The 15,769-nt window shown below is 47.4% G+C and overlaps 1 protein-coding gene across 1 annotated transcript in view; it reads right to left on the reverse strand.

Moving 5' to 3' along the window:
- The window catches only part of LOC123772111 (CD109 antigen), an 82,510-nt gene that overhangs the window by 47,084 nt on the left and 19,657 nt on the right, over positions 1–15,769 (reverse strand). The window contains exons 3-6 of the mRNA XM_069324652.1: positions 7,358–7,547; positions 6,190–6,358; positions 1,116–1,186; positions 218–269 (exon numbers count right to left, since the gene is read on the reverse strand). Coding sequence (XP_069180753.1) covers positions 218–269; positions 1,116–1,186; positions 6,190–6,358; positions 7,358–7,547 — 482 coding nt within the window. The remainder of the gene's footprint in view (positions 1–217; positions 270–1,115; positions 1,187–6,189; positions 6,359–7,357; positions 7,548–15,769) is intronic.

The following is a 15,769-nucleotide window of genomic DNA, read 5'->3' on the forward strand; positions in this document are numbered from 1 at the left end:
GTATGATATATTAAATGGTGTCGGATTTTCCGACAGGAGGAGAGAGTGTGGAGGAGAGAGTGTGGAGGAGAGAGTGTGGAGGAGAGAGAGTGTGGAGGAGAGAGAGTGTGGAGGAGAGAGAGTGTGGAGGAGAGAGAGTGTGGAGGAGAGAGAGTGTGGAGGAGAGAGAGTGTGGAGGAGAGAGTGTGGAGGAGAGAGTGTGGAGGGGAAGACCAACCTGTGTTAGGGAAGCGGGAGACCCAGCGCCGCAGGACGTAGCCGTCAGTGTCCTGCAACACACCAACATTGCAACATTAGCAGACAATCCTCACCAACTCCCTCACAAGTAATCTCATACACTTCACAACTCGGCCAGCTAAGTACTCAAATACACGCGCTTGACCACTACTATAAATATGCTATATTACACAAATATGCTGGATTATAATTATAATATGGATTATTCTAACAGAATTTCCTGCAGGTAGGGATATATTGAGACGTGTTCACCTGGACGTGCTCGCAAGGATGAACACTGGCTCCTTGCAGCCACTCCTCGCGCTCTAATTATATCATTCTCCGGACCGCCTCCTCCCCGCTTCCCAAAGATCAAACAAGATATTGCAATGTGTGAAAATTTGTCAACTTGCCTGCGATGGGAGGAGGTATGTGAGCCAGGCGACGCATGTATCCGGGGTGCTGAAAAAGGCCGTCATACAGAAGAGTTGTAACTGCAAAGGAATACATCGCAACACCTTACCCGTCGACCTCTAGACGGAAGAGTAGCCAGGCTGAGCCAGTGGCAGGTAATAGCGTGGCGTCTAACACTGTACTGTGGCTGTCACACACAAGATGGTAGACGTAGATAGGCGAGAGAGAAGGCCACTTACCAGGACGTAAACATCGGCAGGTGAGAGAGAAGGCCACTTACCAGGACGTAAACATCGGCAGGTGAGAGAGAAGGCCACTTACCAGGACGTAAACATCGGCAGGTGAGAGAGAAGGCCACTTACCAGGACGTAAACATCGGCAGGTGAGAGAGAAGGCCACTTACCAGGACGTAAACATCGGCAGGTGAGAGAGAAGGCCACTTACCAGGACGTAAACATCGGCAGGTGAGAGAGAAGGCCACTTACCAGGACGTAAACATCGACGGGACCCTGGTAAGGCGTCATGTCCGTCCGCAGCAGCAACACTCGCATCTCGACTGTCAAGAACACAGAGTTAGTGCCTTATACCTTACTATTCTAGCCCCCCCCCCCCCTTTCCCACCATCTTAATGATACTTGTGTATTATATTCTCAATATTCGTCGTCTTAGAAAGGTCATTCATATATAAACTATTTTGTATGTAATAAATAAATGTACACATTAGTGTATCCTGAATTAGGAGCATAATGAGTGTGGCTCAAGCTGAACAGTTGATAAATTATCAAATATCTCATATTTTCACACTAAACAGTTTGTCTCCAAATCGCATATTTTCCAATTTATTTCTTGATGCTCTCCACTTTCCCAAATGTCAGTATCTTAATGCATGTAATGAATTACCTTACCATTAACATTTTTATGACTTAAAAAACGTACGTTAGCGTTTTGGTGTACCTTAACATAGTATATATATTATTATTATATATATATATATATATATATATATATATATATATATATATATATATATATATATATATATATATATATATATATATATATATATATATATATATTAGTATATTTTGGTAGCAGTCTTTCCTGTAGACATATTTTATTAAATATGACCGAAAAAGTAAGATTAATAATTCTAACACGAATTTTCTCAATCTTTCGTACATTATGCTTCACTGTTGGAGGTAAATCAAAAATCACTTCTCCAAAATTCATTTTTATTTCTAGTCTGACGCGACACGGGCGCGTTTCGTAAAACTTATTACATTTTCAATACATTTTCAATTACATCTTACTTTTTCGGTCATATTTAATAAAATATGTCTACAGGAAAGACTGCTACCAAAATATACTAATGTTAAAGTGCACGACCCAGCAGCAAGGAATCAAGCCTTCACGATAAAATATCGCCAGGATCTGATTCGTGATCAGATATACAAGGCAGAGAATGAAATCAAAGACAAAAAAACGCAACTACTTCATGCTACAAACGAGTGGAGAAATAGCAACATCGACCATAGTATCCGTACCCGCATTGAACAACACCTCGACATCCTCACAGACCAACATCACCTCAGCACTGAAACAAGGATTATCAAGAAACTAACAACATTATATGGAGGACCTATGGCAATTCCACGACCAAGAGATGGCTTCCTGAACCTTGCAGGAATTAACCTCACTGAGGACCAAGTCACTCTCCTAAATCTGGGCATAAACTGTCATGTTATGTCCAGACCGAGTGAAATGGCCCGGAAAGTGGAGTTGGAAATTCTGTTGGACGACATATTCGACCTCGAGACACAAAAGAAGGTCACTACCAAAGATACCTTACAAGCAGAACTTATTGCAGGAGGAGGAAAGAATCGAGGCAACTACAGAAGCACCATACTGTCCCCCGAGCTTAGAGCGGCAGCTAAAAGCCTTCGTGAGAACAAGGAGATAGTTGTCAGGAGAGGTGACAAGTCGCCAATATATGTCATTCTTAAAAAAGACGAATATCTGGCGAAAATGAACATCATACTCTCTGACCAAACTAAGTTCCAAAGGGTAACGAAGGACACTACAGCCGAATTAAAAGCAAAGGTCAACAAACTGATCGAAACTGTGAACGCCAAGAAATCCGGACTCCACCTGCCAAAGATCATTGGGGAATATAAACCTGGATATGCGTATGGAAATGTCAAGACGCACAAGCCTGGAAACCCACTTCGGCCAATCATTAGCCAGATACCCACACCCACGTACAGATTGGCGAAGCGACTCAACGGCCTGCTGACTCCTTATGTTCCTTGCGCCTTCAGCCTGAAGTCTCCAAAGGAATTTGTGGACTTACTGCGGGGCGCACGGGCCACAGGGATAAGAGCCTCGTTGGACGTAGAATCGCTGTTTACCAACGTACCTGTGGACGAGACAATCGGAATGATAGCAGACAGAGTGTATCGTGATCCAGCCTGTACTCCTCTTGACATGCCAGAAAGTATTCTGAGGAAACTACTCCAAGCTTGTACTAAAGAGGCACCCTTCTTGAGCCCGGATGGGCACATGTATAAGCAAGTAGATGGGGTCGCTATGGGTTCTCCCCTAGGTGTCCTGTTTGCAAACTTCTACATGGGTACCATCGAGCAAAAAGTCTTAGTCGACATGAACTTGAAACCGGCCATATACTGCAGGTATGTTGACGACATTTTTACACAGGTACCTGATGTCAGACATCTGCAGGAGCTGAAGGAGGCATTTGAGCAGAGTTCCGTGCTGCGTTTCACTTACGAGACGGAAAAGGATGGGAAGCTGCCTTTTCTAGATGTAACAGTCATGGAAAAGGGCGGAGGTTTCCACACTGCAGTCTACACAAAGGAAACAAACATAGGAATGTGCCTAAATGCCAACAGCGACTGCCCTGACAGGTACAAGAGGAGTGTTGTTAACGCATACGTTGACCGTGCTCTCAGCCACAGCTCAGAATGGAAGCAAGTCGACGAAGAACTCTGTAGGGTAAGGCAGGTTCTAGTCAATAACGGCTTCTCCAATGGTTTCATCGAAGACATCATAAGAAGGAAAGTGAAAAGCCATGCAACCTCCGAAGAGACAACTAACACAACACCTATACCCCCTATTAGACTATTTTACAGGAACTTCTTTTCCACAGCTCATAAAACAGAGGAAAGGGTCCTGAAAGATATTGTTAATAGAAACGTTATCCCTACAGACAAAAATCAGAGGATACAACTGACGATTTACTATAAAACCAGAAAAACGGCCAGCCTACTCATGAGAAACTCTCCAGACACGAAACAGAACGCTTTAAAAGAGACTAACGTCGTCTATGCCTTCAAATGCCCACTTGGGGACTGTAAGCCCCAAAAAACCCAGTATATAGGCAAGACAACAACATCTCTTTCTAGGCGTTTAACGATGCATAAACAACAGGGCTCCATTAAGGAACATATAATCTCTTCCCATAACCAAACCATCGCCAGAGAAATCCTAGTAAACAACACAGAAATCATCGATAGATACAGCGATAGCAGGCGGCTCGACGTTTGCGAGGCACTACACATCAAGAAGTCAACACCAGCAATCAACAGCCAATTATTGCACAACTATATTCTACCCACCTCAAGACTCCGCTCCAATATAGAAGCATCAAGAAATATGGACCAATAGGCTTTCTACAAACACTTCTATTCAATATCCATTGTTTCGTGTTCTGTCTTGTGTTGATACTTTTAATACCCTATTAATATCCTCTAATGCCACATCATCCTTCCCACCTTACTCAAATGTAATGCCACATCACCCTTCCCACCTCACTCAAATGTAGATATAAAATCAGGGAAACGCAAGTTCTAATCAGTTGTGTATTTGTGAAGTCTTTGAAAATGTAATAAGTTTTACGAAACGCGCCCGTGTCGCGTCAGACTAGAAATAAAAATGAATTTTGGAGAAGTGATTTTTGATTTACCTCCAACAGTGAAGCATAATGTACGAAAGATTGAGAAAATTCGTGTTAGAATTATTAATCTTACTTTTTCGGTCATATTTAATAAAATATATATATATATATATATATATATATATATATATATATATATATATATATATATATATATATATATATATATATATATATATATATATATATATATAATCCTATAGGAATAAATCTATATTATTATATATTGATCTTGGAATTATTGAGGAATAATTCTATATTGATACATGTTGATCGTGCTTTTGCAGGAAAAAAAAAGGAGTCTTTGGCAGGCAAAATATTCTTGGAAGAGCCGTGCACTTTGACGCAATGTTTCTTATGACGCTGTGACACACACTATGTCACCTTGGAAAGAAAAAGTCCAAGTCTTTGTTCAGATTGCCAAAGCAATTTTGCCTCTAGTAATCATGGGTCAGGGCACCTTGTAACGTGTCAATGAAATTACCACTTGTCCAGAGGCGCTTGGAAGGCTTGATGGACAAGTTAGTCCCTATGATTGTATCATAGTTCACTGAAGATTACCGGCTGGAGCATTAATCTATCTGAAGCTGTATGCACTTGGGGATGTTTGAAGCGCCTGTAAAGGTTGACGTGTAACACAGAGTTAACGAGTATTCCCCGAATGTCCACCGGCGGTATCAGCCATCCCAGGAAAGGTATAATGGCAGGATAACACGAGGTTATCATCACTACCAGACAATGATACCTCTCTTTGAACACAAAGTGCACAAGTAAATCATATTTGCTTTCAACAAATTTTGCTTAATTATGTTTTATAAATTAGAATGTCTCTTAGAGGTTGTAGGAGCACACATTCTAAGGGACTAAGCCAAGTCCCTTTGACTTGGCCCCATCTAATTTTTAGCAGGAATTGCTGTTGGATACTTGCTTAAGTAGAAAGGAAGAGGGGAAAGAAAGAAAGAGAGAAGAGGAGAGAGAGAGAGAGACAAGAGGCAGATCCACCACCACCCATCCCGCCACACATACCACCCCGCTAACATCTCTCAATTACACCCCAATCCATATGAGTCGCAATCACGTGTCGCAAACCTATATCTCTGGTAAGAGGGAGACACGAAAACAAATGTGAAATTCCTGGTGCTACCCGGACACCGCCGGTTATCCCACCTAGTCTGTCACTAAAAAAAAAGATGATGTCTTTCTATCTGTTCGAGGTAGGGAGGGTGATGCTTGAGGATAAGCTAACCATATTTTGCAGGGTGACATCACGGTCTGGGTCGAGCCCCATGCCACCCCGCTTTGAATCAAATGTCAAATTACACAAATTTATAATCTCACTAAATACCAGCCTCCATTCTCACTAAGACTCATACAGAATATTATTTTCTATATGATTGTTACATTCTCTTATGTAGTTTATGGATGAAGACAGTTTAGTGAAAATGTTACAGGCATGCAGCGAAGGTGAAGGGTAGGGGAAGGTGGTGAGGAGAAGGAATGTGATGTAGGAGAGTGTGGGGGGTTGAAGAGTAAGGAAAGTGGTCTGGCTGTCGGTGTAGTGTCCATCTGGTGTGTAGGAGTGTACTTACTGGTCTGGCCGCCAGTGTAGACAGGTCTGGAGGTCTCGACGAGGACAGTGAGGTGACGCGGGGTGGTGGCCACGTGGGTGGTGTTTGTAAACAACAGCTGGGTACCAAGGCGGCCCTCCACGCGCAGGCGCAAACCACTCCCGTCCTTCGCGCCAATCCCGCTCGGAATCTGATCAAAACACCTCTAGTAGATCTATCTATATATCTATCTACTAACACGTTTATTATAAACACAAGTATATGTTGTTACTAGGGAAAGTGTTCGAAGTGTTGTCAATACCAACATAGAATATTAAATGTTGGCTTGCTCTAAATTTCTAAGCCTCACTCAGTGAATTATATTCTCAATAAATATTTTAAAAACCCACATAAAACAAAATCATAATTTAATATATTAAACTGATGTACTTTACATGTAGACTCGTGCAATAAATAAACACTAAATTCCCAAATATAATTGAAAGTGATTATACATTTGTGGACTTCTAGAATGTCTCCACAAACTTGATAGTTTTTGTGTCGCTTAAACTCTATCGTACGGATGATGACCACTTTGAGGGACAGTGACGAACACAGTACAGGACAACACTGACAGTATAGGACCAGTACCACTGACAGCATAGGACCAGTACCATGACAGTATAGGACCAGTACCATGACAGTATAGGACCAGTACCATGACAGTATAGGACCAGTACCATGACAGCATAGGACCAGTACCATGACAGTATAGGACCAGTACCCTGACAGCATAGGACCAGTACCCTGACAGTATAGGACCAGTACCCTGACACTGGGGCTTTTATTACAGTCCGTGAATAAAAACTTAACTGGAAAGATCAAGCGCTCAACCAAACAAGTTTTTCTGTTTATTTTTCAGTTCAATGATCCCCTATTAGGTTAGTGAAGGTTAAGTTAGGATAGGTTAGGGTAAGTTAAGTAATGGTTAGGTTAGCTTTTGGCGAGGTGCAACACCTAACTTGGCGCCGCCAACCTCGTCTCTGCTTCTATCCTGTTTTCTCTATAGCTCAGTAACACGTTCAGTCTGGCCTATCAACACAGGACTAGACCCACTGACCTGATTACACTGACCTTCATGGTGATGTACTCTGAACATGCACTCTGACCTTCATGGTGATGGACTATGAACATGCACTCAGCTACTGACCTTCATGATGATGGACTTCATCTCCCCCGGGGCGAGGAGATCGTGTCCCTGGGCCACGTGGCGGGAAGTCTCTGGGTGGGTGAGCGTGGCGTGTACTGTGACGGGTCCCCGCGCCTCTCCCAGCACGCCCACCACCACGCCATACACGGAGTCTGGCCGCGCCACCGTCGGCGCCACCACCAAGTACGACCTGCAGGGGAAATGGTCACAGGGGTCACCAGCCGCTACCGTCTGGTCACAGCTAGGGTCACCAGCCGCTACCGTCTGGTCACAGCTAGGGTCACCAGCCGCTACCGTCTGGTCACAGCTAGGGTCACCAGCCGCTACCGTCTGGTCACAGCTAGGGTCACCAGCCGCTACCGTCTGGTCACAGCTAGGGTCACCAGCCGCTACCGTCTGGTCACAGCTAGGGTCACCAGCCGCTACCGTCTGGTCACAGCTAGGGTCACCAGCCGCTACCGTCTGGTCACAGCTAGGGTCACCAGCCGCTACCGTCTGGTCACAGCTAGGGTCACCAGCCGCTACCGTCTGGTCACAGCTAGGGTCACCAGCCGCTACCGTCTGGTCACAGCTAGGGTCACCAGCCGCTACCGTCTGGTCACAGCTAGGGTCACCAGCCGCTACCGTCTGGTCACAGCTAGGGTCACCAGCCGCTACCGTCTGGTCACAGCTAGGGTCACCAGCCGCTACCGTCTGGTCACAGCTAGGGTCACCAGCCGCTACCGTCTGGTCACAGCTAGGGTCACCAGCCGCTACCGTCTGGTCACAGCTAGGGTCACCAGCCGCTACCGTCTGGTCACAGCTAGGGTCACCAGCCGCTACCGTCTGGTCACAGCTAGGGTCACCAGCCGCTACCGTCTGGTCACAGCTAGGGTCACCAGCCGCTACCGTCTGGTCACAGCTAGGGTCACCAGCCGCTACCGTCTGGTCACAGCTAGGGTCACCAGCCGCTACCGTCTGGTCACAGCTAGGGTCACCAGCCGCTACCGTCTGGTCACAGCTAGGGTCACCAGCCGCTACCGTCTGGTCACAGCTAGGGTCACCAGCCGCTACCGTCTGGTCACAGCTAGGGTCACCAGCCGCTACCGTCTGGTCACAGCTAGGGTCACCAGCCGCTACCGTCTGGTCACAGCTAGGGTCACCAGCCGCTACCGTCTGGTCACAGCTAGGGTCACCAGCCGCTACCGTCTGGTCACAGCTAGGGTCACCAGCCGCTACCGTCTGGTCACAGCTAGGGTCACCAGCCGCTACCGTCTGGTCACAGCTAGGGTCACCAGCCGCTACCGTCTGGTCACAGCTAGGGTCACCAGCCGCTACCGTCTGGTCACAGCTAGGGTCACCAGCCGCTACCGTCTGGTCACAGCTAGGGTCACCAGCCGCTACCATCTGGTCACAGCTAGGGTCACCAGCCGCTACCGTCTGGTCACAGCTAGGGTCACCAGCCGCTACCGTCTGGTCACAGCTAGGGTCACCAGCCGCTACCGTCTGGTCACAGCTAGGGTCACCAGCCGCTACCGTCTGGTCACAGCTAGGGTCACCAGCCGCTACCGTCTGGTCACAGGGGTCACCAGCCGCTACCTTCTGGTCACAGGGGTCACCAGCCGCTACCTTCTGGTCACAGGGTCACCAGTCTTCATCACTTTAATGCAGTGGCAAATTGAGGAAACTAACTGGACTTGTGTTCGTTGCAGTTCACCCACTAATTAAGTGGCCAGCACACGTCAACCACCATCATTACGTTCCTTAAAGTAGTTGGGATGGGAGGCCAGGTATAGTAGTCCAGGTCTGGGTATATTAGGGGCGAGTCAGGCGATTGAACTGCAAGTTGTGGACCACCTCACTCGAGTCTTTAGTAGGCACGAGAATACTGTAGGCGACTCCGGTGTGAGTCAGCAAGACTAGCTTAGTGTTGTTGACTTAGGGTCGACGACCATCATGGGATCTGGTCCGCCTCTGCGTATCCGGTAAAAGTTAATCGCGAAGCCAAGGGGTGAAATGAATGCAGCTTATCAGCGGAAACTAATGTGCCTCGCGGCCAATAAACGCACAGACAGGCAGATGATTGGGAGTGCAGTCATCTACCTGTCTGTGCTGGTGCTCGTCACCCTGAGGGACTCAGGGTGACAAGCACCGCACCCCCCCCCCCACCACCACACACACACACGCAACACCGGGTAGCAAAACCAAAAACTCTGCCTCCAACTAAAAATAAAAAAGTAATCCAGTGCCCTCCGGCAGATCAAGCCAGCCGCCCACCACGTCTGAGGACACACTGGGAGCCCACCTGGTAACCAGAACAGCACACTAGAAGATGGGGAAACTAATATTAATGGGAGGGTCAACTATTTTAACTCGGAACCTGGAACATAGATGGCGCCGAAGTCCGTCACACACACACACACACACACACAGTATGACGGTTGTTGGTGCGTCAGTATAGCACCTGTTGTACTTGACACTGTAGGCGAGTCCGGGTGTTGATGATGACAGTGTTGAAGGTTAAAAAAAAGAGTGACCCCCTCTCGCCTCCTTGCCGATGTTGGGCATCTTCAGCTGGTCTGGATCTCCTGCCTTGGTGGATCACCTGGATCACCTCAATATTTTACTTCAATCAGATATTCTTAGAGTTGACAGACGGGTAGAGTGTGATAGAATGAGCGAGTGTGTAGTTCTCAGCACCAGCGACCTGGGGAACCTCAATGAGGAAGAGGGAAGTGATCCACGCGGCTTTGGCCGCATCACAACGGGTAGTGAAACCGGGGTTGTGGCTCCATCGGAGTTTTCTCTAATTCTAAGCTTTCAAAATGAATTCATTGGAAGGGGTTTTGAGGAGGTGGCTATTAGATGATACCCTATAAGAGCATGTTGGTAAAGGAGGGCGTGAGAGGTGCTTGGTATCACGGCACAGGGCCAGGAAAGTGCTCGGCGCCACATCCTGGCCCCATGCCTGGCCTGGTGACGGTAAACGCTGTACATTCCTTGTGCTGACGACACATACGTCACGTCAAGCAACCACTCTAGTGACGTCTAATGTGAACAAATCAGTCAACAGTCCAGAGTTAAACACGTTGGTCATCACTCCTCAGCGTTGAAGGTCATAAAGCTTCTCAAAAAAGTCTCTTGGCATTTGAAACAGTTTATACTCGAGATGTGATTCACGTTAAGTCATCTCTACATGAGGCTGTACCGGGTGTTACACAGATGGACGCCACCTGCCTGTGTGGGCCTCTATGCAAGCCAGTCTTTGTCACGTAATTACTCCCCGCTGTGAGTAAGGAAGGTAGTAAACACCTCACCATGAGTGAGGCAGGTAGTAAACACCTCACCACGAGTGAAGGAGGTAGTAGACACCTCACCATGAGTGAGGCAGGTAGTAGACACCTCACCACGAGTGAAGGAGGTAGTAAACACCTCACCACGAGTGAAGGAGGTAGTAGACACCTCACCATGAGTGAGGCAGGTAGTAGACACCTCACTATGAATGAGGCAGGTAGTAGACACCTCACCATGAATGAGGCGGGTAATAAAAACTTGGTCGGAAGTACCGTTAAGCAGGCAGACGACCTTGCGGTTTTGCCATTTAAAAAAAAATATATTTATTAAACATTTTCATTAGATATTCAGCATTCAGACGAGTAACAGTCTAATGGACAACCTTGACGTAAATATATGTAGACTCTGTGAGTACGTGACTTGTTTGTCACCCGAGTCTAAACAAGACCAGAGGATCAGAGACACACGTGACGTTATTTAAAGATACAACCTTATCAAATGTGACATATTTTGAGTTGGGTGATTGTGACGTGTGTGGAGTGTGACTCGCGGTGTATGTGGAGTGCAGGACGGGAAGTGAAGCGTATTCTGTGTGTGTGTGTGTGTGTGACCAGTGTTGTGTGTGTGTGTGTGTGTGACCAGTGTGTGTGTGTGTGTGTGTGTGTGATCAGTGTTGTGTGTGTGTGTGTGACCAGTGTGTGTGTGTGTGTGTGATCAGTGTTGTACATCCTCCCAGACTCACCCCTTTGCTCTTGATAATTACTGCCCGGCTTCCCACAAGGACCTTAACTTGTAATGTGGGCATAAATATAATGATGATGACTAGTGTATGCCATTATGTGTGTGGCCAGGTGATGGGTACTGAGGGTCCCCCCCAACACTGCCGTCTACGGAAACACTGGTGGCGCCACGGGCACCTGGTGCCGTCTTCCGCGCCACTCACTCACTTGCCTTGTAAAAAAAAAAAAAAACCTGTCAGTCCTGTGTGGGCAGCGGGTAAAGTCCCTCTCTGCTCCCAGGACCCCCAGCCTTGTCTGTGACCTTCTCTTACTGGACCCCCAGCCTTGTCTGTGACCTTGTCTTACTGATCCCCCAGCCTTGTCTGTGACCTTGTCTTACTGATCCCCCAGCCTTGTCTGTGACCTTGTCTTACTGATCCCCCAGCCTTGTCTGTGACCTTGTCTTACTGATCCCCCAGCCTTGTCTGTGACCTTGTCTTACTGATCCCCCAGCCTTGTCTGTGACCTTGTCTTACTGATCCCCCAGCCTTGTCTGTGACCTTGTCTTACTGATCCCCCAGCCTTGTCTGTGACCTTCTGTTACTGGGTCCCCAGCCTTGTCTGTGACCTTGTCTTACTGAACCCCCAGCCTTGTCTGTGACCTTGTCTTTCTGGGTCCCCAGCCTTGTCTGTGACCTTCTCTTACTGGGTCCCCAGCTGTCTGTGACCTCTCCCTGGGTCCCCAGCCACTGTAGCAAGCATCGTTTTGTCTCTAATGTGTAACAGAATCTCACTCAAAGATGAAGATGCCATCCTTACTGAAGGATCCTTGAAGATGCCATCCTTACTGAATTGGAGGTAGGATTACATCCGTCTCTCACCTGCAGCACACACCGAAGGACACAGGTAGGCAGATGAGCTATATAAACTCTGATAACAGAGTTTCCAAGAAGAGTCTCAAGGTTTGATATACCAATGCTAATGGGGTATCCAATAAAGCAGAGGAAATAAAAGAAAGGGTAAGTGAAGCAGATCCAGACATAATTGCAATAGTGGAAACTAAAATATATGTGATCTCGGATGTGATCTTCCCAGAGGGATACCAAGCGATAAGGAAAGAAAGGACAGAAAGAGAGGGAGGGAAAGTAGCACTCTTCATGAAGCGGAAATGAAAATTTGAGGAACTAGAGAACAGGTTCAGAACCGTGGAGGTGTGGAGCACATGCTCCTCACCTCCAACACACACGTCCCACGACAAAAACATCAGCACAGGTACATCCTGTGCTGCAACCAACTCCGTGTAGCCGCGCCGCCCCCAGCAGTAGATCAAGGTAGGCAGCATCTTGGCTAAAACCCGCCTTCCCCCACCGAGGTCCAGCTCGTAGCCTAGAGTATATTAGTGCACTTACCCAACGCCACCTACGTCTACTACACGGCCTTCACAATACTACTTTTTCCAAGGTGTGTTTACATTGCTGATTAGAGAAGTCGTTCTCAACCCAGACAACTGCAGAATATTTGGAATTGTTTGCAAGAAACAAAACATATATATTCGTACATTCACGAATGGACTGAATCTATTCTGAGCATATTGTGTGTGTTGCACAACTGTGGTTTGGGGCTTGCGGGCCCGTCTCCTGGTACATGTAAAATGCGTGTTCTTATCTGTATTTATTGTAACGTCACTGTAATCAATACAGATACTTCAGAGGCGGACTACAGTTGTTGCATAATTACCTTTAATTAGGTATGCCCTAATTTAATTCAGTATTTATGTCAGTATTATAATTGTTACAATTTTCTTATATAACAAAAAATCACGGCTCTGTAAAGAATTCCCTGGTGAGATTTATACCCGAGATCAGCTACTGGAACCGGTCAGGCCTGAGGCCAGGTACCGGTTGAGTTATTCAGCGCCATATTTTCCCTAGAACACAATCTGCCAATTGTTTTACCTGATTTACCCGAGGGCCACTAACACTAGTGGCCTGGACGAGGACAGAGCCGGCATCTTGTCGAAGGTCCCCATCATTTGCCTTCACTACATCCAGATTCTTAATTTCTGCTAGTTACATAGTTGTGAACAGTGAAGGAACGATACCCACACGTCCCAGCTTGCCCAGGATTCGAACTCGGATCCTCTTGTTAGCGAGGCGAGTGTGCTAACCACAGTGCACCAACATAGTAAATATCACGGTTAGTGTGTGTGCTTCCTCTTCCTCTGCTGCTTCTCCTCACCTTACTCTCCTCTCCCCCACCTCTTTCCAAACTATCATCAAACCTAACACATATACATATATATACATATATATTTATATTTATTCGCAACAACGATAAAAAAACACTGATCCAAAAATGCGAAAACCCCACATGTGAAAAATAGAGAATGCTAAACGCGTTTACGGCTCAATTCGCCTTCATCAGAGCATTTTTAGAATGAAGAAGAAAACGTGGATGACAGACCTCATACCCGCCAGGTGGTGAGGGGGGGGGGGAGGAGGTTCTCAAGGTGGGAGTGGTATAGGGAGGGGGTTCTGATGGTGGGGGTGGTGAGGGTAAAGGTGGTGTTGGTAGGGGGTTCTAAGTGTGGGGGTGGTGTGGGGAGGTGGTTCTAAGGGTAGAGGGGTCTAGGGAGGGGGGAGTGGGTTGTGTCAGTCGGCATCACCACCCAAGTAAGCTTCACACACAAGCTTGAAGACACGAGACAGAGGGGAGTGTACCAGCTGTGACTGAGGCTGCTGGTTCAGCTTTAACGTCAAGTCGAGAAGACGGGCTCCTGGCGCCGCCACGTTGGTGCGCCAACAACTATTATGAGTAAATCCTCACCGTGTAGGTGTGTGTAGCTCCCCTGTTCCCTCCACACCCCTCCCTCCACACCCCTCTTGTACCTCCGCGGTGGGTCTCACGCTCAAATGAATAACAAGAAACGAGGTTTGCTATATCAACATTTTGCAGCGTTTCGTGGTTTAACATTTACAAGATATTCATTAAGGTAGCTTGTGGTAGCGGCGCTGAGCCAGACTGGCATCGGCGTCAGTAATACACGTGAGGAGCAGCGAGGGGCACAGGTCTGTGAACTCCCAGTGTTGAGGATGGCCTACTTCCGTGTTGTGCTGGCCATGTAGTGTATATCCTGTTATGTCCTCCTCTTCAGTGTTCCGCTAGTGACATATATTGGGGTGTAGGAGGAGGTGTTGAGAGAGGGGAGGAAGAAGGGAGGTGAGGAAGCAAGGAAGTAAAGAGAGGAATGTGTTACTTGGTATAAACAAACTACTGGAAGAGGAATACAAAAATGTCAAAGTTTTGAACCCAATTTTTCTGCAGTTAACTTTACCCTTACCTGCTAGTATTATTGGTGAAGGTTGTTGGTGTGATATACTGGGGGGGGGAGGGAGGCAGCGAGCCAGGCCTTCCGACTCAACTAGTTGTTAGTTAAGCAGTGATCAAACAAGTGTACCGCTGCCGCTCTAGTTCAGTGAAGCCTTGAGGTCGCACGTTACCAATGACCTCGTAGTAACGGACACTCAGATATACTTTAATCTATCAGATCTGTTAAGTAAATGTTTGACGGTTGGCTGACGGCATGTTGAGTGACGGCGGTGTTTGCAATGTTCTCTGTGCAGCTTCTGTTTGTTGACGAGGCGTCTCCGTCCGTGTGAGTGGTGCAGCTGACCTCTGCTGTCTGCGCCCATTACTGGACTGTGTCCCCCCCCCCCCCCCCTCCGTGTGAATGGTGCAGCTGACCTCTGCTGTCTACTCATTACTGGACTGTGCCCCCCCCCCTCCGTGTGAATGGTGCAGCTGACCTCTGCTGTCTACTCATTACTGGACTGTGTCCCCCCCCCCCTCCGTGTGAATGGTGCAGCTGACCTCTGCTGTCTACCCATTACTGGACTGTGTCCCCCCCCCCTCCGTGTGAATGGTGCAGCTGACCTCTGATGTCTACTCATTACTGGACTGTGTCCCCCCCCCCTCCGTGTGAATGGTGCAGCTGACCTCTGCTGTCTACCCATTACTGGACTGTGTCCCCCCCCCCCTCCGTGTGAATGGTGCAGCTGACCTCTGCTGTCTACCCATTACTGGACTGTGTCTGACGAATATTACAGTATTTATGAGAAACATGAGGACATGTTGGGGCACTGTGATACTATCGAACCTGCGTCCCTGGCCTCTTTAGACACACGCACAACCGACTGAACCATGATATGCGAGTAGACGGGTACCTGGAGAGCCCAGAGATGGGGGTTCGAGCCCATAGCTCGGCCTCAATACGGTCACACAAAGTTCCATTCTGTTTGATAAATTAGCCCGTCCTCTCGAACGTTCCCAAAGTCATTAAAATGATGTACTAAATTGCCCGAACCTAACCTAACCGCGGACCCACGAATTGAAAACGGGACATGGCGTCAATTTTGACGAT

Source organism: Procambarus clarkii, chromosome 14, assembly GCF_040958095.1.
Source record: "Procambarus clarkii isolate CNS0578487 chromosome 14, FALCON_Pclarkii_2.0, whole genome shotgun sequence".
Lineage (NCBI taxonomy): Eukaryota > Metazoa > Arthropoda > Malacostraca > Decapoda > Cambaridae > Procambarus > Procambarus clarkii.